This window comes from Gopherus flavomarginatus, chromosome 14 (assembly GCF_025201925.1).
Source record: "Gopherus flavomarginatus isolate rGopFla2 chromosome 14, rGopFla2.mat.asm, whole genome shotgun sequence".
In the NCBI taxonomy this organism is placed as follows: Eukaryota; Metazoa; Chordata; order Testudines; family Testudinidae; genus Gopherus; species Gopherus flavomarginatus.
The window spans coordinates 34,051,228-34,078,115 of NC_066630.1; the positions used below are offsets into that span (position 1 = coordinate 34,051,228).

The 26,888-nt window shown below is 41.7% G+C and overlaps 1 protein-coding gene across 1 annotated transcript in view; it reads left to right on the forward strand.

The window, feature by feature from the left end:
• The window catches only part of SMPD3 (sphingomyelin phosphodiesterase 3), a 234,466-nt gene that overhangs the window by 151,100 nt on the left and 56,478 nt on the right, over nucleotides 1-26,888 (forward strand). Inside the window, exon 3 of the mRNA XM_050922698.1 lies at nucleotides 12,449-14,074. Within this exon, the coding sequence (XP_050778655.1) occupies nucleotides 12,731-14,074 (1,344 nt within the window). The 5' untranslated portion in view covers nucleotides 12,449-12,730. The remainder of the gene's footprint in view (nucleotides 1-12,448; nucleotides 14,075-26,888) is intronic.

Consider the following 26,888-nt stretch of genomic DNA (forward strand, 5'->3'; position numbering starts at 1 on the left):
AGATGTTGTATTCTGGCCTCTTTGTCAGTTTTAGCAGAGATGGTGACATATGAATAGGAAAAGTTTTCTCAAATTCTGGCTCTGGCAGCCAAAGTTAATATTGTTTTCCCTCACTAAGATTAATTAAACAACCTGTCCGCAAAGATCAGATTTATTTGACCATTATTGAGTTACACAAGCTCCTATGAAATAGGAGGCTAAACCAGACCAAAAATGATTTTGTAAATAGAGCCCATTCCAGTTCTATTGTATAAACAGAGCTTAGAAGCATAGATTCACACGCTTGCATGCTGTGGTTGACCTTCTACAACTCTGCACCAAATAAGGACTCAGAATAAAGATTGTTCTGCTTTTCAGGTATTCAATGAGATCAGCAAGTGGGTGGATGAGATTTTTCCAAGTCCTGCCCAATAGCAAGTCTCCCTTGAAACCCCTAGTTGTATGCCTGCTGTTTTTCCGCACTTGGCAGAAATATGTTATGGAGTCTTACTTCTATCACTTGCCAGTCCAGGAGACTGCAAGAACTTTCTTAAGATTTATTGCAATGCGCTGTTATAGGAGCATTCTGAGAATCTGAGAGGCACATTATGTGCAACAGCATACTATATGAGCAGAGGTAGCTTTGGATTTTGTTTGTTTGTTTGTTTGTTTTATTTTTTGCCTCCTCAGTTTGTATAGAACTGCACACCCTAACATGCAGGTTTCCACATGGCAGATGTCTAACTGCTCGGGTTGTTTGTACAAATTACTGGGGCACACACAAACTTGGATAATGCAAAATTATAGGCCATTTTTGCAAATTTGACACTATCTTTTAAAAATGCCTTACAAAACTGCCCTAATAATTAATAAAACACGCATTAACAAAAGCCATTTACTGAGCTCTCTGGCCTAAGAGTATATGCTCTACACTGCTATGCAGGAGTCAGAAGTTTTCATCACAGTCCTAATCCTTTGCTCTTCAGGGTAGAAGGGTTTGGGAGTACTGTGGCAGAAGCGTATCCATCTCTTGGGGCTGAGAGAGGAGTATCCCAGATCACTCAATCATAACGTTTCAACTGATTAAAGAACAGCCTGGGTGACATCCCATAAAGACTTCACGTGGAAGAAAAAGTGTAATGACATCACCCACAAAATAAGGGTTTTAATAATGAAGTATGTATCCCTGGTCTTTGTGCATCACTAAAATAATTGAGTGTGTGTGTCTATTTTCATGTCCACATAACTTGGGGCTTGCATTTTTGAGGCACTTCCATTTGGAGGTTCCATTGATAAGGCAGAGGAGTTTAGTAAAATTAATGGCCAAAATTCTTCTTTCAGCAGTGAGGATAACTGAGAGCCTCCATTCTCTGCCATACTGCACTCTGTGAAGTTCTACAGATAATGCTAAATTAAAGTTATTTTTGACGCCTTATCAGCTACTCATTCTAGTGTCTGAGAAAATGCTTCTATCCTTTCTCTTTCTTGTATGGCAGTCATGCAGAGCTCTCCAAGCAATACCACAGCACACACAAGTGATACGTTTGTTCTCATGCATTGTCCAAATGCACTTGTGTTCAAGGTTATATCCCCAGCCAAATGAGAATTAATAGTTTTCTGAAGCAATGCATGTAGCTCACTTGTGACATTTATTCAGGTTTCATGAAACAGTTTGCAAAAGAACAAAAAATTACATTGCACAGTTCTTTTACCTAGAAACATGTTTCCATCTTTTTTGTTATGATCCTAAATCTGCAACCTAATTTGCATGGACAGACCCCAATTAAATCAATAGGGCTCCATTTGGGCACGAGATACAATTGTAGGTTGTGATTCCATTGTTAGAGCTGAACTTTACATTTAAAGCAATGGTTAAGTCTCTTATGACTGAATGATATAGGGTATCATCTCCAAATTTATAGCACTTTCAGTACAGAAATAAATTCCCAGAAAATTTAAAATAAATCTTTTGCAACAGGGCAAAACTAAGGCTACTTGCAGGGCTGTTCAAACATTTTTAGCAATTTTGATTGGAAATAGATTGACAATTTTAATGAAAAATATATCCCGTTTTTCAGCAAGCTCCCATTATTTGTCTGATAAACATGCATTTTTATATATTAACATGTTTGGATTTTAAATCTAATCTTAACTCTTAATTTCCTGGATATACAATACTTGTATTCTGGTTAATTACTACAGTCTATCATTTAAAGTTAGTGATATGTATTTTCAACCTTAACTCCAGTTCGATATAGGGCTTGAGGTTTTTTTGGTCTGAGAATTCGTAGAGAATTTGGGACAGGTAAAAATACCTGATTGAGAACTCTGGAGATGTGGTAGTTTCCTGTCTATCCACACAAGAGGCAAAGCACAGTGCAAGCATCACCATTTTGACCACCAGTAGGTCTCAACCCTGAAATAGAGAAACCTACCTCTAGATGTGAGAGAGTAGCTTAGGTTCCGTGCCAATTCAGTGCTTAGTTTCTCTGCTGAGGGAGACAGGAAGGATGTCAATTAAAACCAAATGCTGTGTTGAGTGAACACAACTGCAACCGCCAACTCATGTTATCTAAGCTGTTAAGTAGCCAACAGAAGGAAACTTTCTCGTCCTACTGATCTGACTGTAACAGAGTTGGACAGTTACCCCTATCAGTTATGTTTCGTATCCCATTCCAAATACCCTGAACTACCAAGGCTGTGCCAAAGGGAGTTAGGTGCCCAGCTCTTATACAAATTGAGTAGTAGTGATGTGCCTGACTCCTTTAAGTGCCTTTGAAAATTCCAGTCCAAGTCCTATATACCTTTTTGTTCTTATAAAAGGTTGCAGAGTGTATGGCACTGAACTCCTCAATAAGCATGCTAAACGCAGTGCTGGGTCCATTCATTTAAACAAAAAGTTAATCTGAACATTCGTGGATTTTTGCTTCATTTGTTGGCTGACAGCCCTGGATAGGCATCCTACAAGATTTATGAATACACGTTTAAATACATTTGTACATGATAGCTCAATTAAGTTTGACAGAATGTTTAAAATGGGTTACGCCTGATGATAGCTTATAGATTCAAGTTACAGGGCACTTGGAGATTGTTTGTTTGATTAGTTCATTTTAAAAGATCATGAAAAATGTGCCAAATTCACATGAAAATTCAAGTCTGTAACAATACTCCTTCATCTCTGCATAACGAATCCTTATTTAGACTGTATGCAGCTTTATTCATCTACAGTAACGCTCTTATTTCAATACCATGTGCTGTAGACCCTGTGGGGATTCACATCCAGAAGTCGTTGGTGGATAGAACTTGCAAAAGCTGTAAAACTCTCATTGACTTCAGTGAGAGCAGAGTTAAAGTGCTTTTGAAATGCTCCCACAGTATATCTACAATGACTGCCTACAGCTGCATCACCATGTCATGTTCTCATATAGGACAACAGGATTTCAGTAAAAATTTTGGATCTGTAATGATTTAAGGTTAGCAACCCCTATCTTTAGGGTGCTCTACAATTTCCATTGTAAAAGATACTTGTGACCTTGTCTTTGAGAAAGTGTCACAGCCTATTTTTTGGAGACTTCTACCAGTGTGATGCATATGCAAAACTTCCAGCAGCCCCAGTTTTTGCAGGACTGTCCTGCTTTGACCTACAAACCCCCTTGTCCTGTGCTGATTGAAGTGGTTCCTCTCCTATGGGGCTGGCTGGGTTTAGCTCCCCATTCCAGGCATTGCAACCCAGCTCCAGCGATGGGGTCAAAGTGTTGCTTGGATCTGGGGAGGGAGCCAAATTTGAGCGAGTGGCATTGTGACCTCCTGCGCCCTGTCACAATGTCATGCAACTCACTTCAATTTTGCTTGGCTGGCCCCCCCCTTTGGGGTTAAGAAGAAGAAACTCTTTGTCTAGAATTAACACATGTTCTCTAAAAAATCCATGTAGTATTTACTGAAATATTCCAGAGATGTGCTTTTTTTCCCCTCACCCATTTTAAATCTGTGAACAATGAAATAGTACAATACAACTGAGGTATAATGTGGCATACACAATACAGCTGAGCAAATAATTAAGACTAATTGATTCAGTTAAGATTTTCTCTTTATTTACATTTTAGAAACTCTCATCACTAATAAATCATTAGCAAAATACAAGTATTATACTAAGGAAAAATAAAAATATATATAATTTTGTCAGACAATTCAATTAACAGTAACAATTCAGGGAAAAGACCTGAGCATCATTAACTGGCTATGCCAGAAGGACAAGAGGACCTGGATGTGGTTTAATTAGGCCGCAACTTTATTAACAACTGTCTGGGAGTGTACTGTGAAGGTAAAAGTGTACAGTGCATGATCATTTCAGTATATACCTGGCGGTCTTCTGTCAACCTTCCCCCTTTGCCATCCTGGTCCCCAGCCTACCCACTACGTGGACCTTACTATCCCCCCTTCAAATGAAGGTGAAGGTGAGCTATAAAGGAGAGGGGTTGACTCCCTGCCATGCCAGTCATAGGAGCCCAGATCCGCCGCTCCCCATTTCCACTCCTTTAACAAACACCTTCTTCAAATCCTCTACCAATGCATTTATCTGTGGACAGTTCAATGAAGATATCTGCTCAATGTGCAGCAGCAATCATAAAAGCAAGCAAACTGTTAGGGTGCATGAGGAGTGTCATGGACAATAATATCAAAAATATGTCATTATGCAAGTTAATAGTACACCCTCCCTGGAATACTGTGTTCAGTTCCAGTCACTCTGTCTCACAAAGGACATAGTAGAAATATCTGGGGTTCTGAGATAGGTGGCAAATGACTGGAGGTATGAAAAACTCTCATGTGAAGACATTGAAAAGATTGGGACTGTTTAGAGAGGAGACGAATAAAAGGAGACATGATAAGAATAACAGTCAGCATGGATTTGTCAAGAACAAATCATGTCCAATCAATCTGATAGCTTTCTTTGACAAAGTAACAAGCCTTGTAGATAGAGGAGAAGCAATAGTTGTGGTATATCTTTACTTTAACAAGGCTTTTGATATTGTTTTGCATGACCTTCTCATAAACAAACTAGGGAAATACAACCTAGATGGAACTACTGTAAGGTGGGTGCATAACTGGTGGGAAAACCATTCCCAAAGAGTAGTTATCAGTGGTTCACAGTCAAGCTGACAGGTCATATTGAGTGGAATCCTACAGGGATCAGTTCTGGGTCCAGTTCTGTTCAATATCCCTCGGCCCGCGTCGCTTCCAGCAGCTCCCATTGTCCTGGAGCAGCGAACCACGGCCAGTGGGAGCCGCGATCGGCCAAACCTATGGACTTGGCAGGTAAACAAACCAGCCTGGCCCACCAGGGGCTTTCCCTGCACAAGTGGCGAAACAAGTCTGGGAACCACTGATTTAGATAATGGCAAAGAGTATACTTTTATAAAGTTTGCAGATGATACTAAGCTGGGAAGGTTTGCAAGTGCTCTGGAACTGGGAGCTGTGGGCGGCTGTGCCTGCGGACGGTCAGTATAAGCAAACTGTCTCGTGGCTCGCCAGCGGATTACCCTGATGGGCTGCAGGTTGCCTACCAGGGATGTAGACAAACACCTGTCAGAAATGGTGTAGATAATATTTAGTCTTGCCATAAGTCCAGGGGGCTGGAGTAGATGACCTGTTTGAGTCCTGTGATTCTGTGATAAAAGTAATATATACAGAAGGTAGATTGGGAACTTCTATTCTCCCTGCCTGATAAAGATGAATTCTGGAAGTAAAAGATGAATCCTCATGCTTCAGGGCATACATCAACCTCTATTGTAAACAGAGCTTAGTACCTCTAATTAATAGAGGTACAGCTGAACAAAATTTTTCATCTGAAACTTTTTTCACTGAAAAATGCGTATTTGGATTGATCAAAACATTTTGTGAATTTGTGTTAAATCCGTTGAATTGTTTCAGTCAAAAAAATCAAAATGTGTCATTTTAACAGTCTGGAAACAAAACATTTTTTTTTATTCAAAATTATTTTTGTTTGGAAATGTACTTAGTTTAAGTTTAAAAAAAATAACATCTTAAAAAGCTGAACCAAAATGATTTTAGTTTGACTGGAGACAAATTTTTTAAAAAATTTGTGGTTGAATGAAACATCTTTTATTTTTATTTTAGGTCAATCCAAAATAATGAGAGTTTTTTCAATTTTTTGTAACAGCTAGTGAATCAAAAAATCAGTTATTTACACAACTCTAATTTGGAGGAAACTTTACCTGGGGGCAGGTTATATCATAACTTCCTATTGCAGGGGTTCTTGAGCACGATTTTGAAGCAGCCAGCACTGGCCATAGTCAGAGAGAGGCTATGGGACTAGATGGACCACTTGTGGCAGTTTTGGGTGAGTCAGCTTCACCCCAGAGAGACGCATTGTCTATAACAATAACACCATTTAAGGTCTCTAAGTTTATCATTTTGTATTCAAACTCTGTTATAAGTTAATCAATAGATTCTAAGAGTAAATTTTTCAAAAGTTACCAAGCTAAGTTCCCTCTAAGCTGTATGGCCGTGCAGCTGCCTATTCAGCTCTGCGCAGATGCTCAGGGCTGTAGCGGGGAGAGATGCCTCTCCCCAAGCTCCAGATCTGCTGCAGCGCCCCTCGCCTGGCCCCGACCCAGGCCAGTCTCAGACCTGCTGCAACTGGGGGCAGGAGCGGCGCCAGGGTTTTTGGCGCCCTAGGCGCAGGGCCAGCTCTAGCACGGTGGCACGCTGCGGGGGATGCTCTGCTGCTCGCCGGTCCTGCGGCTCCAGTGGACCTGCCGCAGGCGTCCCTGCGGAGGGTCCGCTGGTCCCGCGGCTCTGGTGGACCTGCCGCAGGCATCCCTGCGGGAGGTCCACCGGAGCAGCCTGCCGCCCTCCCAAATCCTGGCGCCCTAGGCGATTGCTTAGGTCGCCTAAATGGAAGCGCCGGCCCTAGCTGGGGCACAGGCACCCCTCCCCTGGCCCCAAACCAGCCTGGCCTGGGCCTGCTGGCCAGGGGACAAGTGCCTCTGACCCAGTCTGGCCTGGGCCTGTCGCAGCCAGGGGAGAGGCTTCCTCCCTTCCCCAGCCCAGGTGCTGCTGTGTAGGGAGAGAGCTGGATGGGGGAGTCCTCTTTCCCCACTGGAGCCCCAAGGAGCCCAACTGTACCCTAAATCCCTCATCCCCAGCTCCACCCCAGAGCCCACACCCCGAGCCAGAACCGTCACCCTCCTGCACCGCAACCCTCTGCCCCAGCCCCGAGTCCCTTCCCACACTCCGAATGCCTCAGTCCCACCCTGCCACATGAATAACATAATTCATTCCACACATAGGTGGGAAAAATTAGAGGGAACACTGCTCCCAAGTTGCTTAGGAGCTTAAATTTCATTGATTTGAGGGATTTAAGAGCTTTTTAAAATTCTATCCTTTACAGTCATGCAAATTTGATTGTAGAATGGTACTTCAGAAACCTTAAATGGTATTGTGGTTACAGACGATGCTTCTCTTTTTGGTAAAGATGTCTCAGGTAGGACCTGCCATAGTGGATCAAACCAGTGGACCATTTAGTTCAGTAGCTTAAGCCCCATTTTCAAAAAAGGCAGTTCAGAAACTAAACTCACTGTGTAAGCCAATTTGATGTAACTTTCTAAGTCACTTAGGTGCTTTTGAGAATGTGATTTACGCTCCCAAATCACTTACAGTAAAAATTTCTGAAGCTCCTAACTCTTCATCAAATCACTATGCAAGTAGATAGGGAATTTTTAATTTAATTTTTTAATAGGTGCATCTGTTGTTAATTTAATAAGACATGCAAGTAAACAATCCAAGCAACCACTAAAGCTTGTTTCTCTCACCAAGAGAAGTTGGTCCAATAAAAGATATTACCTCACCTTCTCTTTAGTGCACTTTTTGAGACACTCTAGATAACAGAAAATACTAATTCTAAAAATCTTTAGTTGAAATCTTTTAACCAGATGCCTTGCTATCACTTCAACCAAGAACTTCCACATCAGCAGGTTTAAAAAATAAATTGTTTTTTTAAGACTTCAAACATTTAGTAAACAACTAAAGACAACTGTTATTTTCCTTCTGTATGCTATAAGAATATGTTTAGTGCACAATCTTCAGTTCTCCCTTAATCCCTCCAACCCCTGTGAATAAAGCATTGGATTACCAAGTAATATCCTTCAACATGAGGAATTATGCACTTAGCCTCAGGTTCCATTTAAACCACCGCTCTAGGAGGGAGATTACTGACATCATTGTTCATGTTTTCAAAAGCACAAACTGTCGCTCACACATACAGAGCCATTTCTTTCTTAGCATCACGGAGAGCTGGAGTGGCACAAATTTCACATCTCTTCTCTTCTTTTGTTCTGTTTGTTCATTTGCTTTTTGTGCATCTTGGATGTGATTGGCAGAGGGGGAGGCATGTTCTGGTGGCTAAGATACAGGACTGAAAGTCAGAGATCTGAGATCTGTTCCTGGCTCTGCCACTGATTGTGTGGTGGGGAAATCACTTAACTTCTCTCATAGTTTCTGTAAAATGGGGATATTTTACTGCCCCAGGGGTATTGCGATAGGTATTTTTAGTTAGGGCTAGTTTGTTCTCAGTCCTTCTGTATGTTTGTGTGCAGTAGGTAGGCCCTTACTGTTTACAAAGTTCTACATTCTTGCTAAATGTTATTAAAACAGTGTCAGCCCTACTTCTGAATTGATTTGCTTTTGCCATCAGAAGTCATAGTCAACAATATTTTTTGTACACATCTTTTTTTTGAAATAGCTGTACAACAGCATATTTAGATCATGTTGAATGCAAGAGGTCTTTATGCTTGTATAATTGACTCTGAAGCCATTTTCATTGATCATATTATGGTTCACTTGAAGAATACTTAATATGCAGTTTATTGACCCTTAAGTCCATAAGAGACTTGCATTGAGTGTGTGAAGGCCTACTCTAGTTAGCTTTTCGGTGTCCTGTCATCCAGTAGGTGTTAACTATATTATTTACAAAACTGACACCAGGAATCATATGTCCCCCTGGGAGCCACTGCATCTGCCATGATCTATTTAAGGATGCATTTGTCCAAGGAAAATTGATGTGATAAATCATTATGTCTCTATCATAGTTCTATTTGTTTGGTATTTTTAAAGAGGTACAAAAGAGAGGAAATATTAAATTCAAATTGAGCTTCTGGTGTAGAACAGAATCAGTTCCACCAAAATCTTACATATTGTTAGACAGAAAACTGGAATATAAATCCATGTTCCACCCTCTCTTCCCATGCCCCAAACAATTGTGTGTTATTTACCCAGGAGACTGTTGCAGATTAGAGCCTTTCAGGCCTACTGGGTAATTATGTAATTAGGCAGGGATTTAAAAAAAAACATTTTAAGTACCCAGTAGATTAGAGAGGGTTCTTCACACATCTTCTGGTCTACTGGATAATTACATAATTGGATGGAGTTTAAGTTACTTTGATTTGTACATGCAAGACTGGAAAGACTCCTTTCTGTGTAGTCTCATTACATTATTTTAAAAGCCCTAAAATCTTTTGGAAAAATTCAGGAGAGCAAATGTATTAGTTTTTCTCCATCAGCACCACCCCAATGTCCCAACAACAGTTAGATGATAAATAGTAAGTCAGTTGCTTCATACTTGAAAAATAAGACTTTTCTTTAAATTGAGTAACTGATTTTATGTTATGATATTATGAAAAATGTGTTGAGCTGATTTTAAAAAAATTGACGCTTCTCAGTCAGATTCTGAGATGCTGGAGCACTTCCATCAGCCCAGAGAACTGAGAGACTTGTAGGGCTCACTGAAACTCCAGTGAATAATGTTGGCCTTCTGACATTAGCAAAGGGTGTAGTTAGCTTTTGAGTGATGGGGAGAATATGACTCTTCTCAGAGACTTGGTGTCAGCTATTTAGGGAAAGGGACTCTTTTTAATTTTTCGTTTGAACACTCTTCCTAGTGTTGCTATATCCGTACTTATGTGGAGCATTGACGGTGAGCCAGATTCTCCTCTCTACACTATTTTTTTCGCTGATGTATTACTATTGACTTAAATAGTTATTCCACTAGTGTAAATGAGAGGAGATTCAAGCTGATGGAATTTTGGTTGAAGGGCAAACCCCTGCTTTTATGAACACTCTCATGGGATTTTCACTGTTCACATAAAACAGACAAGAACTTCAGCTTTCAGGCATCTTATTCAACAAAGCATTTAAGCATGTGGTGAAGTCCCATTTAAGTCAATAGGAGCTTTAGCATGTGCTTAAGTGCATTTCTGAATCGGGATTGACTTGGTCTCATCCATCTGACCACCACACAGTAAAAACTGTGCAAGAAACTCAGTTCATCTTCCTTCAAAAGGTTGAATAACTTAGCTGATGCTGAAACTTTAACCTGTGGTCCCAGGGAATCTAAAAACAGATTCAGATCTGATGCATAGCCTTCTAAGCTCTTTGCTCCAGAGAAGGATCAAAGATTTGCAAAAGTGAATCTTATCACATCCTCCAAACCAAGCACTCTAGGCATCCATTTTTTAATTAAAATAATAGGGAATGTTCCACATCCTTAGTAAAGGTTCAGATCCTTCTGTACTGTCACTGAAGTCAATGGAAGTTCAGCCTTTTACCTGCGTGGAAGAAGGAGTGGAGCTGAAATGTAATTTTTGGAAAGAACTCTTAAATGTAGTGGTCAGATTTTACAAGGCATTGTCATATAGAAAAAAAACTCAGCCTAATGACTTGGTAATTTAGATTTTTGTTTGCACTTCCCAGAACAAAACAGGCTCATTGCCGATGATAGTTTTGTGTGGAGAGGAATTCCAGTTCACCTTAATGATCATTGTTTCTAGTCTTCGGTTGTAGAAATGGGATGTGAAGGTTTTATCACAATGGAAAGAAAACTTAGAACTAGGGAAGAATTTCTCATCCCTTTTAAACAGATAACATGGCAGGTAAGGAGGGAGAACTATTGAAACCACAAATGATAACTGTCTAATTTTTTTTATTACTGTTGACCTATACAGGAGACTCTGAGGCTGCAGTCTGGTACTTCATGTTAAACATAGCAAAGAAATGTGTTAGCGATGGCAACATAAATCAATACTAAGAGCTTGGTCCAAAGGGAGGGAAATTTACATAGTGAAAGAAAATTGAGGAACTGTGTTTTTCCGCTAATAATATATCAGTGCAGTGTCTAACCCAAGCTTCTGCACATGTTCACTCTCTCAATAGCTATACTTATTCTTGCTATGTAGTTGTTTTGCTTGCTATAACACATTTAATAGAAATGCCCATTAGTTTCTGGCCCTTATAAGAGCTAAATATGCACTAAACCACTTAAATTCACTGTCAGTGCCCAAGTAGTCATCAGTGGATCCAGCCCCAAATATTAGCTGTGACCATATTCTCTTGCAATCCTCATCTTGTCCCCTCCCCAAGTATGAAAGGAAAGAAATGAGCATTGTAGCATAGCTCACTATATCCCTGCTCTTTCTCATTTGGTATGTCTTTAGTCAGCATGGCTTAATACTGTAGAAATTCTAGGTTTTAGAATTATAGAAATCAATTCTAGAAGGGAATTTTATTCAAAAAATGAAAAACCCTTGTCACTCCATAGTCTTAATAGCAGTGTTGACAAAGACACTGATTTGAATTTATTTAGCCTAAGATGAAGAATACAAAATCCTTTTATTCATGCTTACTCTCTTATTTCAGGTTTCATGCTCCTTTATCATGGCTGTACTGATTACCTACCTTCACTGCTGTCCACCTGTTGGATAACTCCCCTGTATCTCCGTTTGAGCAGAGTGGAGTTGCCATAATTGTAGCTACCCTAATGCAAATTTTAGAGAACAACATAGCTAAGGCTTTTTTGTTTTGGTAAACAAATATCAAATTGTTCTCAGCCCTTTATCACAATGTGCCTTTGCCTTCAAACCCAACTCACATAAATCTCTTCTTGTTCATCCAAGAACTTTTATGTCACTCCAAGACTGATTAACTTAAGTGATAAGATGCTAAATATAATACTGTTTTAGAACTACCTACAAATAACTGGCGAATGGAATTTGATGAGATGCAGATATATTTGATTTAAATAACATTGCAGCCTTCAAAGAGAGAGAGATTATAAAATTCAAAAAAACTGTTAATGTTGTACTCAAGTTAAGACTTCAAATTTGCAACAGCAGAGAATTGTGTTATAATTTTCATGGCAACCTTAAGCTCATTTGCGTTGAATGGGCCAGGTTGAGAGGTACAGGTGAATGGAGTTACTGCAGATTTACTTCAAATAGCTGAAAGAAGATATCACCCAATGTTTAGCGGACAGTCACATTGCCATTTAAAATGAAATGACAACAACCAAAAGGAAAATAACCATTGACTTAGAAGAAAAACTGGTGTGAGTGGGTGAAAAACATGCTTCAAACCTTGCGTAAATATTAAGTCTATTTTTACTTTTTTGTCTCTACAGGTTTTTCATCTGCCCCATCTGAGATTCATTATGATACCTTGCAGTGAGCAATGACCTCCTTTGAAGAATATAGGTGCCAAAAAGACAGAGAGACAGTGGCCTTGTTTCCCTCTTACTTGACAAAGTGAAATGGTGCTCTTAAGGTGATACGTGTTTACTACACTTGGAAACCCAAACGGTTGGCTGGACGATTTTTCCCTGACCTCCACCCCAGTGTTCTGATGGATGGTTGACGGTGACATCATGTAGTAGTCCCTGAGGTGTTGTCATAACTGAGTTGCAATGGTTTTGTACACTTCCCCATTTCCCAACAGTTTTCTATCAGTTCTGCATTCCTTTTCCTGGGGCCTGATTTTCCCATGTTATTGGTTTGCAGACAGGCTTGTTGCCTCCTTTGTTCCTACCACCTATGAGAAACGTCAAAGGGCAGACGATCCATGCTACTTTCAAGCACTCTGCATTATTATTACCACTCCTATCTACTTGGCACTGCTGTTGGCATCTCTTCCTTTTGCCCTGGTTGGCTTCTTGTTATGGTCACCTCTCCAGTCAGCTAGAAGGCCATATATCTACTCCAGGCTAGGAGACAAGAGCCAGGCCAATGGCGCTACACTACTTACTGAATGGAAAGCTGCAGGCAATGGGAAAAGCTTCTGCTTTGGTAGTGCCAATGTTTGTCTGCTACCAGACTCTCTGGCAAGATTTAACAATGTGTTCAGCACACAGGCACGGGCTAGAGAAATTGGGCGGAGAATCAGAAATGGGGCAAGCAGACCACAGATAAAAATATATATAGATTCCCCCACTAACACATCCATCAGTGCAGCCAGTTTCAGCAGCTTGGCCTCTCCCCAAGTTGGAGATAGCACTAATCGTGCTGTCAGTGTAGGCATCAAAAGGACATCATCTGTAGAGTACAAGGGAGACAATTCTGGCTCAAATAACAGTGAGGATAGCAGAGATACTAAAGCTGGAGGGGAACTAAATGAGGGAGAGGACAACAACACATGTATCGTGCGCATAAGTGGGGAGGATAATGGCCATATTTCAGACACAGAAGCGGATGCCATTAGTGGCCAGGCTAATATCAGTAGCCCAGCAGAACACTCCTTGGAAAGTGAAAGAGAGAGCCCAAAGGGTCAAATACCCAACCATAAACAAAAAGAAGGAGATTCTGGGAGTTTAGACAGCTACACTGCCTCGCGAGAGTCCCTGGTTAAGGTTCGCATTGGAGATGGCACAGTGGACCAAAGTAACATCAACAACAAGCTCCTTTACAAAGCCTCGGTCATGAAGAAGACCTCTGTGAGGAAAAAGAAGCATATGGATGAAATCTTTGACCATGAGATCTCTGCATTCTTCCCTGCCAACTTGGACTTCCTGTGCTTGCAGGAAGTGTTTGACAAAAGAGCAGCAGAGAAGTTGAAACAGCAGCTCCATCACTATTTTGAATACATTCTATATGATGTTGGGGTCTATGGCTGCCATGGCTGCTGCAGCTTTAAGTTTGTTAACAGTGGCCTGCTTTTTGCCAGCCGCTACCCAATTATGGATGCTGCCTATCACTGTTACCCCAATGGAAAAGGAACAGACTCCTTGGCTTCCAAGGGGGCCTTGTTTCTCAAGGTAAGGCCCTTTCTTTTTGAAATCCATAACTGTCTCTAGTTCATGCTTGGTTATAAATCAGCTGTGCTGCTGGTAAATGAACTCTGTTAGAGATGGATCAGAGAAGCAGTGTTCAGAGCTGGATTACATTTAGGCTAGAATTTGTGGCTTAGGGAATGTACTAAAGTAATAGACATGCATGAAATGTTGAAGATTTGGGGCTAGGGTTTGATTTCAGATTTAAGGGTGTCAAAGTATCAAGCTGTTCTCTTGGGATTTTGCTCTCATTTTGAAGAAATCTTTTATTAAAACGTATGCTTTAAATAAGCCTCAAGAGAGACACATTAACAGGTGAGGGACAATGACGCTAACAAATTCACTCGTGCTGTGTGTTTACAGAGGAAATTGGGGATATTTGAGGGACAGGCAGCCTCAGAACAAAACAAAAACTAAAATTATTTCAAGAGATATGTGAACTGTCTTTTTAGCATGTAATGATGCCTCTCTCATTGTATGAGGTGACAGTTGATAAAGAAGTAAGCAAAACCAAAGGAAAATGTTTGGCACTGAAAATTATGATAGTAGTTCATGCAGAGTGAAAGAATTAGGTGAGTACCAAGTGCAGAATAAGTGGACCAAAAAGTCTGGGGAGCCTGTGTCACGTAGTGATTGTTCAAGAGGGTTGTCTTGCAAAATTCACCAGGCTTTGAAGAGCAGGTCTGAGATGCTTCTCTTTGGTAGGACTGTTTTCTACACTCGGAGTGCAGCTGCTCGTTCTATTTTCCACTTCAGAAGTTTGAGAGCATTGTTTTTTTCCACTTTCTTAGGACAGTTAATTTAAATAAGATGATGATTGTGAGAATATATGATTTGAAGTAAAGAGTTGTGCTTTTCAGGGTCAGAGGAGGCAGATACTAGACATCTCCATGAAATGAGCTGGTTTTGTAAGACTGGCAACACATGGTGTTGAATTCTTATGAGATTGGTTGTATATCTCACTAGAAACCAGACCCGTTTTCATTCTGAATTTGACTAAGAACCAAAACTGTAGGGCTAGGCTCAGATCCAGGGTTTCTAATCTAAACGTATCCCAAAAATCCCCAGGAGTATTAGATTTCAGGTTCTGGCCTTTGACATAGTGTGACGGGTTTTCCCAGGTTGCAGCCTGGACTGCGGGACCACTGAGTCCTCTGTCCCACCAACCTGAGCTCCCTCTTAAACTGTGATGCTATTGCCAAGCTACAAGCTCTGGCAGGTACTGCACTTACGCAGACATCCACAGGCAGGGACACACCCAATTGAGTTGCACAAATGCTTCTCCTAACCACTCATGAACCAACAATAGAAGGCTTCAGCCAATTCCCCACAACTCCCCAGCCTTGCACCCCAGAACTGTACTACCTTGCCCTGGACAGAAGCCTGACTAGTGTAAGTTCATTACCCAGTCTGACCTTCCTCCATGTGGAGAGGACACACACTAGCCTTTGTAAACTGAGCTGAGATTTCCCATGCACTTCAACCAAAACACACTGTTTTAGGTAAAATATAAAACAAATGTATAAACTACAGAAAGAGAGATTTTAAGTGGTTATAAGTAGTACGTATAGAGATCAAGGTTGATTACCTAAGAAATAAAAGTAAATTTGCTATCTGAGTTCTGTGAACTAAACAGGATTTGAATGGAGCAGTGTCTCACTCTGATAGTATAAACAGGTCACAGACCTTCAGTACTCAGGCTGGAACTCTCCTCCAGCCCAGGACCACCCTCCCCAGTTTAAAGTCTTTGTCCTCCAGACATGTTTCCAGGTGTTGAGTTGTGGGGAGATTGAGGCCAAGTCCTAATGTCACTTCCCCGCTTGATAGTTTCTTCCAGCTTGCTGGAAAGATCTATGCTTGTAACATGGAGATCCACCCCCATTGGTCAAGCAGCCTCTATAGTCTATATGATCTCTCTGAGAAGTCTTCTGGGATGGTTGTTGGGAGTCTGGATTCCCTTTAATGGACCATGAGCACATCTGGCTACTCCATTGTTGTACCTGAAAGGCTGGTTGTGGGTGTTCCCAACGTCAAACATATTTCCGTAATACACACAGCGCAAAACTTCATGACTTCACATACAATGATAGAACATACAATCAAACAGGATATTAAAGTTCAACAGATCAAGAATTTTAAAATGATACCTCACAAGGCATATTTTGTACAGAACATATTATAGACTCATAGACTCATAGGTCAGAAGGGACCAATATGATCATCTAGTCTGACCTCCTGCACAAGGCAGGCCACAGAACCCCACCCATCCAATTTTATAACAACCTCTAACCCAGGACCGAGTTATTGAAATCCTCAAAATTGGTTTGAAGACCTCAAGCTGCAGAGAATCCACCAGCAAGCGACCCGTGCCCCACGCTGCAGGGGAAGGCGAAAAACCTCCAGGGCCCCTGCCAATCCGCCCTGGAGGAAAATTCCTTCCCGACCCCAAATATGGCGATCAGCTAAACCCTGAGCATGTGGGCAAGACTCACCAGCCAGCACCCAAGAAGGAATTCTCTGCAGTAACTCAGTTCCCATCCCATCCAATATCTCCCCGCAGACCATTGAGCAGACCTATCTGGTGGTAATCCAAAATCAATTGCCCAAATTAACGATCCTATCATAACATCCCCTCCATATACTTATCAAGCTTTGTCTTAAAGCCAGAAAAGTCTTTTGCCCCTACTACTTCCCTCGGAAGGCTGTTCCAGAACTTCACTCCCCTAATGGTTAGAAACCTTCGTCTAATTTCAAGTCTAAACTTCCTAATATCCAGTTTATACCCATTCATCCTCGTGCCTACATTAGTACTAAACTTAAATAATTCCTTTCCCTCCCTAATGTTAACCCCCCTGATATATTTATATAGAGCAAGCATATCCCCCCGCAGCCTTCTTTTGGCCAGGCTAAACAAGCCAAGCTCTTTGAGTCTCCTTTCATAAGGCAGTTTTTCCATTCCTCGGATCATCCTAGTAGCCCGTCTCTGAACCTGTTCCAGTTTGAATTCATCCTTCTTGAACATGGGACACCAGAACTGCACACAGTATTCCAGATGGGGTCTCACCAGCGCCTTATATAACGGTACTAACACCTCCTTATCCTTGCTGGAAATACCCCGCCTGATGCATCCCAAAATCGCATTTGCTTTTTTAACAGCCGTATCACATTGGCGACTCATAGTCATCCTGCTATCAACCAATACCCCAAGGTCCTTCTCCTCCTCTGTCGCTTCCAACTGATGCGCCCCCAACGTATATCTAAAATTCTTATTATTAATTCCTAAGTGCATGACCTTGCACTTTTCACTATTGTATTTCATACTATTTCTATTACTCCAGTTTACAAGGTGGTTCAGATCTTCCTGAATAGTATCCCTGTCCTTCTCCGTGTTAGCAATCCCCCCCAGCTTTGTGTCATCCGCAAACTTTATTAGCACATTCCCGCTCTTTGTGCCAAGATCAGTAATAAAAGGTTAAATAAGATTGGTCCCAAAACCGATCCTTGAGGGACTCCACTAGTGACCTCCTTCCAGCCTGACAGTTCACCTTTCAATATGACCCGCTGGAGTCTCCCCTTTAACCAGTTCCTTATCCACCTTACAACTTTCATATTCATCCCCATCTTTTCCAATTTAACTAACAGTTCCCCATGCGGAACCGTGTCAAACGCCTTACTGAAATCTAGGTAAATTATATCTACCACATTTCCTTTATCTAAGTAATCCGTCACCTTCTCAAAGAAGGAGATCAGATTGGTTTGACACGATCTACCTTTAGTAAATCCGTGTTGCAATTCGTCCCAATTACCATTGACCTCTATGTCCTTAACTACTTTCTCCCTTAAAATTTTTTCCAAGACCTTACATACTACAGACATCAAGCTAACAGGCCTATAATTACCCGGATCACTTTTATTCCCTTTCTTAAAAATAGGAACTACATTAGCAATCCTCCAGTCATACGGCACAACCCCCGAGTTTATCGATTGCTTAAAAATTCTCGCTAACAGGCTCGCAATTTCACACGCCAGTTCCTTTAATATCCTCGGATGGAGATTGTCCGGGCCCTCCGACTTCGTCCCATTGAGCTGTTCAAGTACGGCCTCTACCTCAGTTGCGGTAATATCCACTTCCATATCCACATTCCCGTTTATCATCCCTCCATCATCACTAGACTCCTCACTAGTCTTATTAAAAACTGAGGCAAAGTACTTGTTTAGATGTTGGGCCATGCCTAGGTTATCCTTAACCTCCATTCCATCCTCAGTGTATAGCGGCCCCACTTCTTCTTTCTTTGTTTTCTTCTTATTTATGTGGCTGTAGAACCTTTTACTATTGGTTTTGATTCCCTTTGCAAGGTCCAGTTCAATGCGGCTTTTAGCCTTCCTCACTTTATCCCTACATGTTCTGACCTCACCAAGGTAGCTTTCCTTACTGATCCTGCCTTTCTTCCACTCCCTGTAAGCTTTGTGACGGTGGTGAATATGGGGGTTCCAGGGTGCTGCTTTGAGGTACAAAGTGCCACACATACTTCCAGTTTAAGAATTATTTCTCCAATGATTTAAGTCCAAGGTTTCATTTACAAATAAAATGTTTCAGGTGCTCAAAGCAGATACATTTTTCTTGCAAAAATGCACCTTAGATTGTTCAAAATCCATTGTTGCAATAGTCATTAAGAGACTGAAAGTACAGTTTAATAAGGTTCAATGCAAGTGATGAACAACAATGTGCCTGTAATTTTGTCTATAAGGCCTACAGGTGGATGGATAGCTGATAGAATGTTTTGGTAAACCCTAATAACAATGAAATCAGAACCTTTAAATATGGGAATTAGAAGATAAGCAAACATACACATACATATATAATCTGTAATCATTTACCATTCCTTATATGTATTCCAGAACCAAAATCCTAGGTCTGTACACCATGAGCTAATGAGGTTCACATTTTGGATCTGAATTTGGTAGCTTAGGGTCTTTTTTATTGATAAACATAGCTAAAGTTTGTTCTCTAATCATTCAGAGCTGCATACATAAAATGAGCATAAACACTCTACAATATGGAAACTACTAAGGTCACAATGATTCCACTTCAATTTGTGCATATATTAAGGATTAAGAGATTAAAAGCAATCTGCTTTCAGCTGCCCATTGCTGCGTCATTGATTTGTTACCATGCTAGGAAGTCAGCAGTATTTCCATTCCCCCTTGCAGAAAATTAAGCCTCTTTTCCAGATACCATTGGGATGATAGACTTAATTATTGATTCAAGTTCTTAAAGTCACAGTTTAGCAGAGGATGAGGGTCCAATTTACTATAAAGACTCCTGAAGGGCCAAAATCACTTAAACTGGTACAGGTCTCAGACTCAGCCTGAAAATAATATTTTTCTCACGCCTGTGTGATTCTGACATGTTGTTGTATTTTATTCCCCCAAATGTTTTTATTCTGAATTACTTGTACTCTGTGCTATGAAATGCTTTTCAGTTTGCATTGTACATTAAGTGGCCACAGGTCATTTTCTTTCATGAGAAGATGCAGGATGATCTATGTAGTTTAGTGTTGCCACAACTTATTTGTTTAGTAAAAGTTTTTAACACTTTGCAAACAGCAGAGTTTATGTATTACTGAAACAAAAACCTACAGCAAATGAGGGGCTTGGATATTATGGGCCTGAGCCAAAGACCACTGAAGTTAGCAGGAATCTCCAGTGATTTCAATGGGCTTTAGATAAGGGTTTATGTGGGGATGTCTGCATCTGTACATAACATATAGTCCTGCAGACATCTCTGCAGCTTGGAAGTCTATTTCCTGCAGGAAGCAAATACCATTCAGTGGAACACACCCTGGAGGATAATTAGTGTTGTAAAGCTCTAGAGCTCTTATCACAAAGTGACACAATTCATTTTGTTGTGTTTGGAACAATAGTGATGAGATTTCATAGGACAGACAACTGTGTTTTTAATAAAAGCTTACCTGGGCTACATGTGAGCAGAGGCCAATCTCAGTAATTTTCAGTAGAACCCTGTTCCTAAAAGTCATCCAAGTGCCAGTACATTAAATCAAGGGAGCACTAAGTTAATCATCACATTATCAGCATAAAATCTATCTGATTGCAAGATATTGTTTTTTTGCCATACCTGAAAGATGTCTTTTCAAATTAACTATTTCACAGAAAATATGGTGACCCATGCTTAAGAGTTAATACAGGAGAGCAGCATCTGAGCTCCCTTGACCATGGGGGAGCCATGTGGCCATGAGATAATCTGCTGCCTATTTCCTTCAAGCTGGAACATTGTGTAACGTATAAGGGTTATAACATGGAAAATGTCCCTGACAAAACGCAAGGTGTCTGGTAGTCCTATTCTCCACTAATTTTACATGCTTTATCATCTGGCTCTTCTTAGTCTCATCTCATTCTTCATTCTCGGCCTCCAAATGCTCCCTGGAACCCTTCTTCAACTTGCTGTTCTCCACATGCTCATTTTGCAAATATATTCCCAAGCAATCCTTATCTATCTTCTCACAAAGTACATTCTTTAGAGCCTGTTTTGATTATTCATAAACATTTGGGAGCCAGTGATTGGAACTGGATGTCACTAGTTTCCAGATTAAGATTTTCATTTACTGGTAGTTATTCCCACATTGTTTTGGACCATATCCAACCTAATCTGATTTAAATTAAGGGTTTATCTCAGCATGAGTTCATGTAGTCTTGTTGAGGAAGAGCCTAGCTGCTCCCCATTCTAATGTCAGGGATAGAGTTAAAATTACTCTTTATGCAGGCTGGCATATTGCAGGATTGTGTGATTGTATTCTGGCTGCCTCATGTGGAAAGGAGAACATTCTGCCATTTTAGGAAGAGGAAAGCTGTCTCTTTCAAAAACAGAGTAGTACTTCAGAATCTTCCCCTTACCTCTCCTGTACCACAGATTCAACTCTCAAGGTAAAAGAGGAATGTCCTCTGTACTGTGGGGAAGAGGGCGGAGAATGAGGGGAAGAAGAGTTGATTGGGGTGAGTGTCATGAGGTCACGTATTTAATCACATACCGTTTCCAGCCATCATGATGACACACCCTTAAACTTGCAGAATCTCAGAAAAAAAGCTAGCTTCCAAAATCAGAAGAATGTGCACAGGGGAAAGGAGGGTATGGGTGTGTCTCTTATTTTAATGGTACCATCTGTCCTCTGCTATAGAGCAAATGCAGCAAGAAGCTAGATTAAATTCAAATTAAATTCAAAACTATTTGAAATTTGAGGGTTGAAATTTTGCATTACAAAATGAGGCTATTTCACCAAAAAGTTCCCTACATTTCACACACTTGCATATTTGAAATGGGCCCTTTTTTCCAGTGAAGAGGGAGCTCTGGTATAAATTAGGATTACCCTGCCCCCAATTGTGAAGTTCTGGATTTTGAGAGATTTGTGTAGACAAACAATATAGTTTATCTGGGGCTATAGATACCTGAAGTATCATTAATAATATCTGTAAAACACTCAAGCTCATACCTAGTACTTTTCATCCATAGATCTCAAAGCACTTTACAAAGAAAGGTCTGTATCCTTATCTCTATTTTGCAGAAGAATAAATTGAGGCACAAAAAGCTGATGTGACATATTCAAGGTAACATAGTAGGTCAGTGGCAGAGCCAGAACTAGAGAGAGAGAGAGAAATGGAATCCAAAGTCTTTTAACATTGGTTCAAACCTAGCCTTGATCAGTGCTGGCTGACTTGATGCCAGCTGACCGCTTTTCATGGGCCTATGTAAAGGGGATTTTATATGTCTGTGTAAAGGTGGATTTTATAGTCCATCACAGAAGCCATCATCCTCCTTGGCACTTTGGCTGACAATTTCATGAGCTAGACCATGGATTTGGCATGGAAGCTTGAACTAATTTCTCCTCTGTAGAAGGTGATATGTCCAGGTCAAGATTAAGGCATATTAATAGGCTTGGCAGAACTCAATTTTTATTATTTTTCAAATTTTGACAATTGATACTGATTTTTTTATTTTTTCCCCCTGATTATTAATTACAGTCAAACCCCGCTATAACGCGCCCCGCTATAACATGAAATCACATGTAACGCAATCATAGGTTGGCTCCCCTTTAAGGCAGATACAATTTAGATAATGTTTTCACAGTACTCTACAGTACCAGTGGTCCCCAACACCATGGCAGGGGAGAGAAGCCGCGGCCCCCCTGCCTGCGGAGGAAAGAGAACTCCAGGGCTGCAGGTGGCGGTGTTCTCTGTCCCCGACAGGTGCAGGGCCGCGGCTTCTCTCCGGCTTCAAAAGGAGCCGCAGCCCCCCGCCTGCCAGGGACAGAGAACTCCGAGGCTGTGGACGCCGATGTTCTCTGTCCCCGGCAGGCGGGGAGGGCCGCGGCTTCTCTGGGGCTGCAGGCGCCGGTGCTCTCTGTCCTCAGCAGGTGGGGGGCCACGGCTCCTTTTGAAGCCGGAGAGAAGTCGTGGCCCCGTGCCTGCCAGGAACAGAGAGCACCGGTGCCCGCAGCCTCAGAGTTCTCTGTCCCTGGCAGGCGCTGGGCTGCGGCTCTTCTTGAAGCCGGAGAGAAGCCGCAGCCCTGCACCTGCCGGGGACACAGAGCACCGGCGCCCGCAGCCTTGGAGTTCTCTGTCTCGGCAGGCAGGGGCCGCGGCTCCTCTCCCCTGCTGGGCACTAGGCACTAGGTGGCGCACATCAATGCACCGCTTTGGGGACCACTGACAAACTGACTGGTTTGAAACCCCACTATACCACGACCCTGCATTTAGCACGATGGAAGTTTTTGGAACCCAAACGTCATGTTATAGCGGGGTTTCACTGTATTTTTAAAGCTGTGGGAAATTGAGGGAGTAGAATTGGGATTACGTCTAGTCAGCACTGAGAGGCAGGGCTACAGGGGGTTGCCAGCACTGATAGCAGGGCTGCAGGGAGCTCCCTGTGGAGCAGCGGGGCCGAAGACACCAGGGCAGAATGTACAGGGGAAACTGTAGTCCTGGGCCAGCAGAGCAGAGACCCTGGGTTGCAAGGAGGAGAACGAGCTCTGGGCTGCATGGGAGGCCACCTCACTTCTGAACAGTTCCTGACCAGGGTGGGCTCCAGCACTCTTGGCTGGGAGTAAATGAGCAGGGCTGTGACAGCAGAGCGGCAAATGGCTCCCTGTGCTTCTTAGGATGATCGGATGTTCCAATTTTATAGGGACAGTCCTGATATTTGGGGTTTTTTCTTATATAGGCTCCTATTATCCCCCACCCTCTGTCCTGATTTTTCACACTTGCTGTCTGGTCACCCTAGTGCTGCTGCAGGACTGATGACACTTGATCCCAGCAGGTGCAAGGTGTAGGGAAGGCTGCAGTCCTGGTGGGGCAGAATAGAGACCACTGACCAGGATTGCAAGGAGGAAGAGGAAGATGAGCCTCCGGTCGCTGAGGAGACCTCCCCACTTGAACGGCTCCATCCCCGGGCAGAAGCCATTCAGCAGTGGGATGGCCTCCTACACAGCTGGGGTTTGGCCTTCTCATGGCCCTGGCTCAGGGTCTCTGCTCTGCCCTGCCAAGACTGCAGCCTTCCACACACCATGTTCCTATAGGAATCCAGTGTCACTGGCCTTGTGGCTGTGCAAGGAGCCATCTGCAGCTCCATTGTCACAATACTGGTCCTTCCCTCCCTCCCATAACCACAGGGCTGCAGAGTGTTCTCTGTGCTGCTGCAAGGTCAGTGACATCTGATCACTGCAGGCGCAAGGTGTTGCACCGAGTCACCAACTGTTACTGTTGGAATTTTTTTCCGATTTCAATGTGTGAGCTGAAATCGATGTTTACTGATGTTTACTGATGAAATCGATGTTTAGCAAGGCTGTGAGGGGCTTTTGCTCCCTGTATTCTCCCTGTTCTATGGATAAATGGAGAACTTAAGTCTTCAGAACTGTCAACCCAGCACCTTGTACCCTTGAACCTCCAGCAGTGTTCTCCATCTCAAATATGAGGATCCCTTTGGTACATAATAAGAGAGATCTTGGAGAAAAAATTTCGACTCACATCTAAGAGACAATTTAATGTGTAATGCCTTAAATCAACTGGTCTCTGCTGCCACTGAAGACTAATGAGAAAAAGTTACCAAACACACTGGAAAACCAATCCATTTTCATACTCTGACAACTTGGGCCTTGCAAGACTCTGCCTTGGATTTGGTGACATTGTGTTCTAGCACAGAGTTCCCCATTTGTTTACAACTCCCTCAGGACACAACCTTGGACTCTGTTTTGCAGATTTTACATTTCCTGTCATAGCCTTTAATACTGTTTCACTCCAAAAAGGAATGAGATATCTTTGCAAAGTATGACTGGCACACTTGCTCTTCTGTGCTCCGGATGCTGTCTGATAAGCCAGATTGCCTCCTGATTGGATGAAAGTGAATACAAGCAGGGCCTTCTGCACGTACATGGTAGTCATGAACTTTGCTTTAACATGAGTACATTCACACACACACATGCACACTTTTTTGTGTTCTACACTCAGCTGAAGAATAACTTAACACATTCTCTTTTATATAAAATGTATGATACTATCTCCACTAGGTAAGGAAAAAAATCAAATAGTTTTTATTCTGAACAAACAGTGCACTGTGTTTGTCAGAAGGTGAAGTCTTACCCACAACCTCTTTTAAGTTTGGACTTTGTCTCATCCACTTGTTCCACCCAAGAGTGTGTGCCATAAAATTTGTCAACTTCCCTGCCACTGAAACTCCAATGCTCTTTCAAGCTGGGTTTTGATTTTTGATATTTTTTTTTGTGTGCATTGTGATGTGATATATTACCTCAGCTTCCTTCCTACCCCGGCACAGGTTGGGGATCTCAGTAGGCTGTTAGTTCCCCATCTCACTTTAATACATTCTGGCTAATATTAACACCCTGTATCTCTCCCCTTCTGAATAAAGAATAGCACAGTGCTGTAGTGAGGTGTCCTGGTATGTGGACATCTTTACTTACACGTAACATGCTACAGAATACATCATGCCCTCTGTTACTATGTATTTTTGTCTACTTCATAGATGCTTACAAATACAATGTTATTGCATAGAACAGAAAAATGGCTTAAAATAAACCAGTTTATCTAATGGTTTAGATAAACTCAGAAATTTGTATATTTCTCTGTTGACAGTGGCCCATTCTTTATAAATCAATGTTTTTGCTGATAGGACAAAGACAAGGAAATATTTGTGAGTTCTCATCAGGGATCCTAGTTTTCCATGATCAAAAACCTCAAACTTCTTCAATCAAAACACATAAAAATCTGCATTTTTCCACAACTAAAATGAAATCTGACTGTGGGAGCCCCGCTGCCTGGCTGAAGCATCAATTTCCCATACTCCTGTGTGAGCACTGGAAGTACAGGGTTCTTCTGTATGTGTTTTTATTTTTACCAGCCCAAGCCTGACTGTCTACACCAGGGGTAGGCAACCTGTGGCACACATGCTGGAGGTGGCACACGAGCTGATTTTCAGTGGCACTCACACTGCATGGGTCCTGGTCACCAGTCCGGGGGGCTCTGCATTTTAATTTAATTTTAAATGAACCTTCTTAAACATTTTAAAAACCTTATTTACTTTACATACAACAATAGTTTAGTTATATATTATAGACTTATAGAAAGAGACCTTCTAAAAACGTTAAAATGTATTACTGGCACGCGAAACCTTAAACTACAGTGAATAAATGAAGATTCAGCACAGCACTTCTGAAAGGTTGCCAACCCCTGTTCTACACTGCAATTTTATAACACCCCTGAACCCAAGTCAACTGACTCAGACAAACTGCGGCTGTGCTGCGGATCTTTTATTGAAGCGTACATGCACCCATAGTTTTTCTCATAGCGCAGTGTGTTCTATGGCATTTTGCCCTACATTTGAGTGGGAAAACTATGCCACCTCCTAATCTTAATTCAGAACTCTCTGAAGTGGGAAGTTTATTTGAAAAGGAGGCTCCAGTTGTGTGCAATTTCAATCAAATAGTTAATGGAGCTTTCATCCACAGTGCCTACTAATTGTTTAGTAGTAGCGGTAGCATGATATATAGAAAAGGAGTATAGTTTCCTTGCAGATCAAGAACCATCTGGTTCATAGATATGTAAGGCTGGAAGGGACCTCAAGAGGTCACTAGTTCAGCCCCCTTTCCCCCTCCCCCCCCCCCAACATGTTGAGGCAGGGCCAAGTAAACCTAGAGACCATCTACTATGATGTGTTTGTACAACCCCTAACACAGTGAGCTACACTTTGTGAGCTTTGAACATAGGGCAATAAGAGAATAATTTCCATAACCCACTACAGGTACAAGCACCTAATGAATGTTCCACATTTCAGGCAGAAAGTTTGCCAAATCAATCGTACAAATAAAACTAAATGATGGTAACTTAGGTATCTGTAATCACATTACCACTTACTGTTCTACAAAACATACGGATTTGCTGAATGTGCTGTTGAAACGGAGTCTGTCTGGAAAAAAAACAGGAAGAGCTGGTGAGGGAGAATGAAGAAACTTTATCAAAGTAAAAGCTATTCAAATCACTACTATAAAAAGAAGATCTCTCCCTAGAGGGTGATTCAAGGAATTCCTCTTTGATCTGCTAAAAGAAACCTCCAGGGAGTAACAAATGCTAAAAAGTGCATTTCAGAGCAGACTTAGAATAGAATCAGCTGCATTCAGAGCTATTGGCTGTCCTATAATCTATTATGGAGATAGTAGTAAATCCATAATTAAGGATGTGTTGTGCTGTGCACTTGAAGTAGAGATTAAAACTCTTCTTT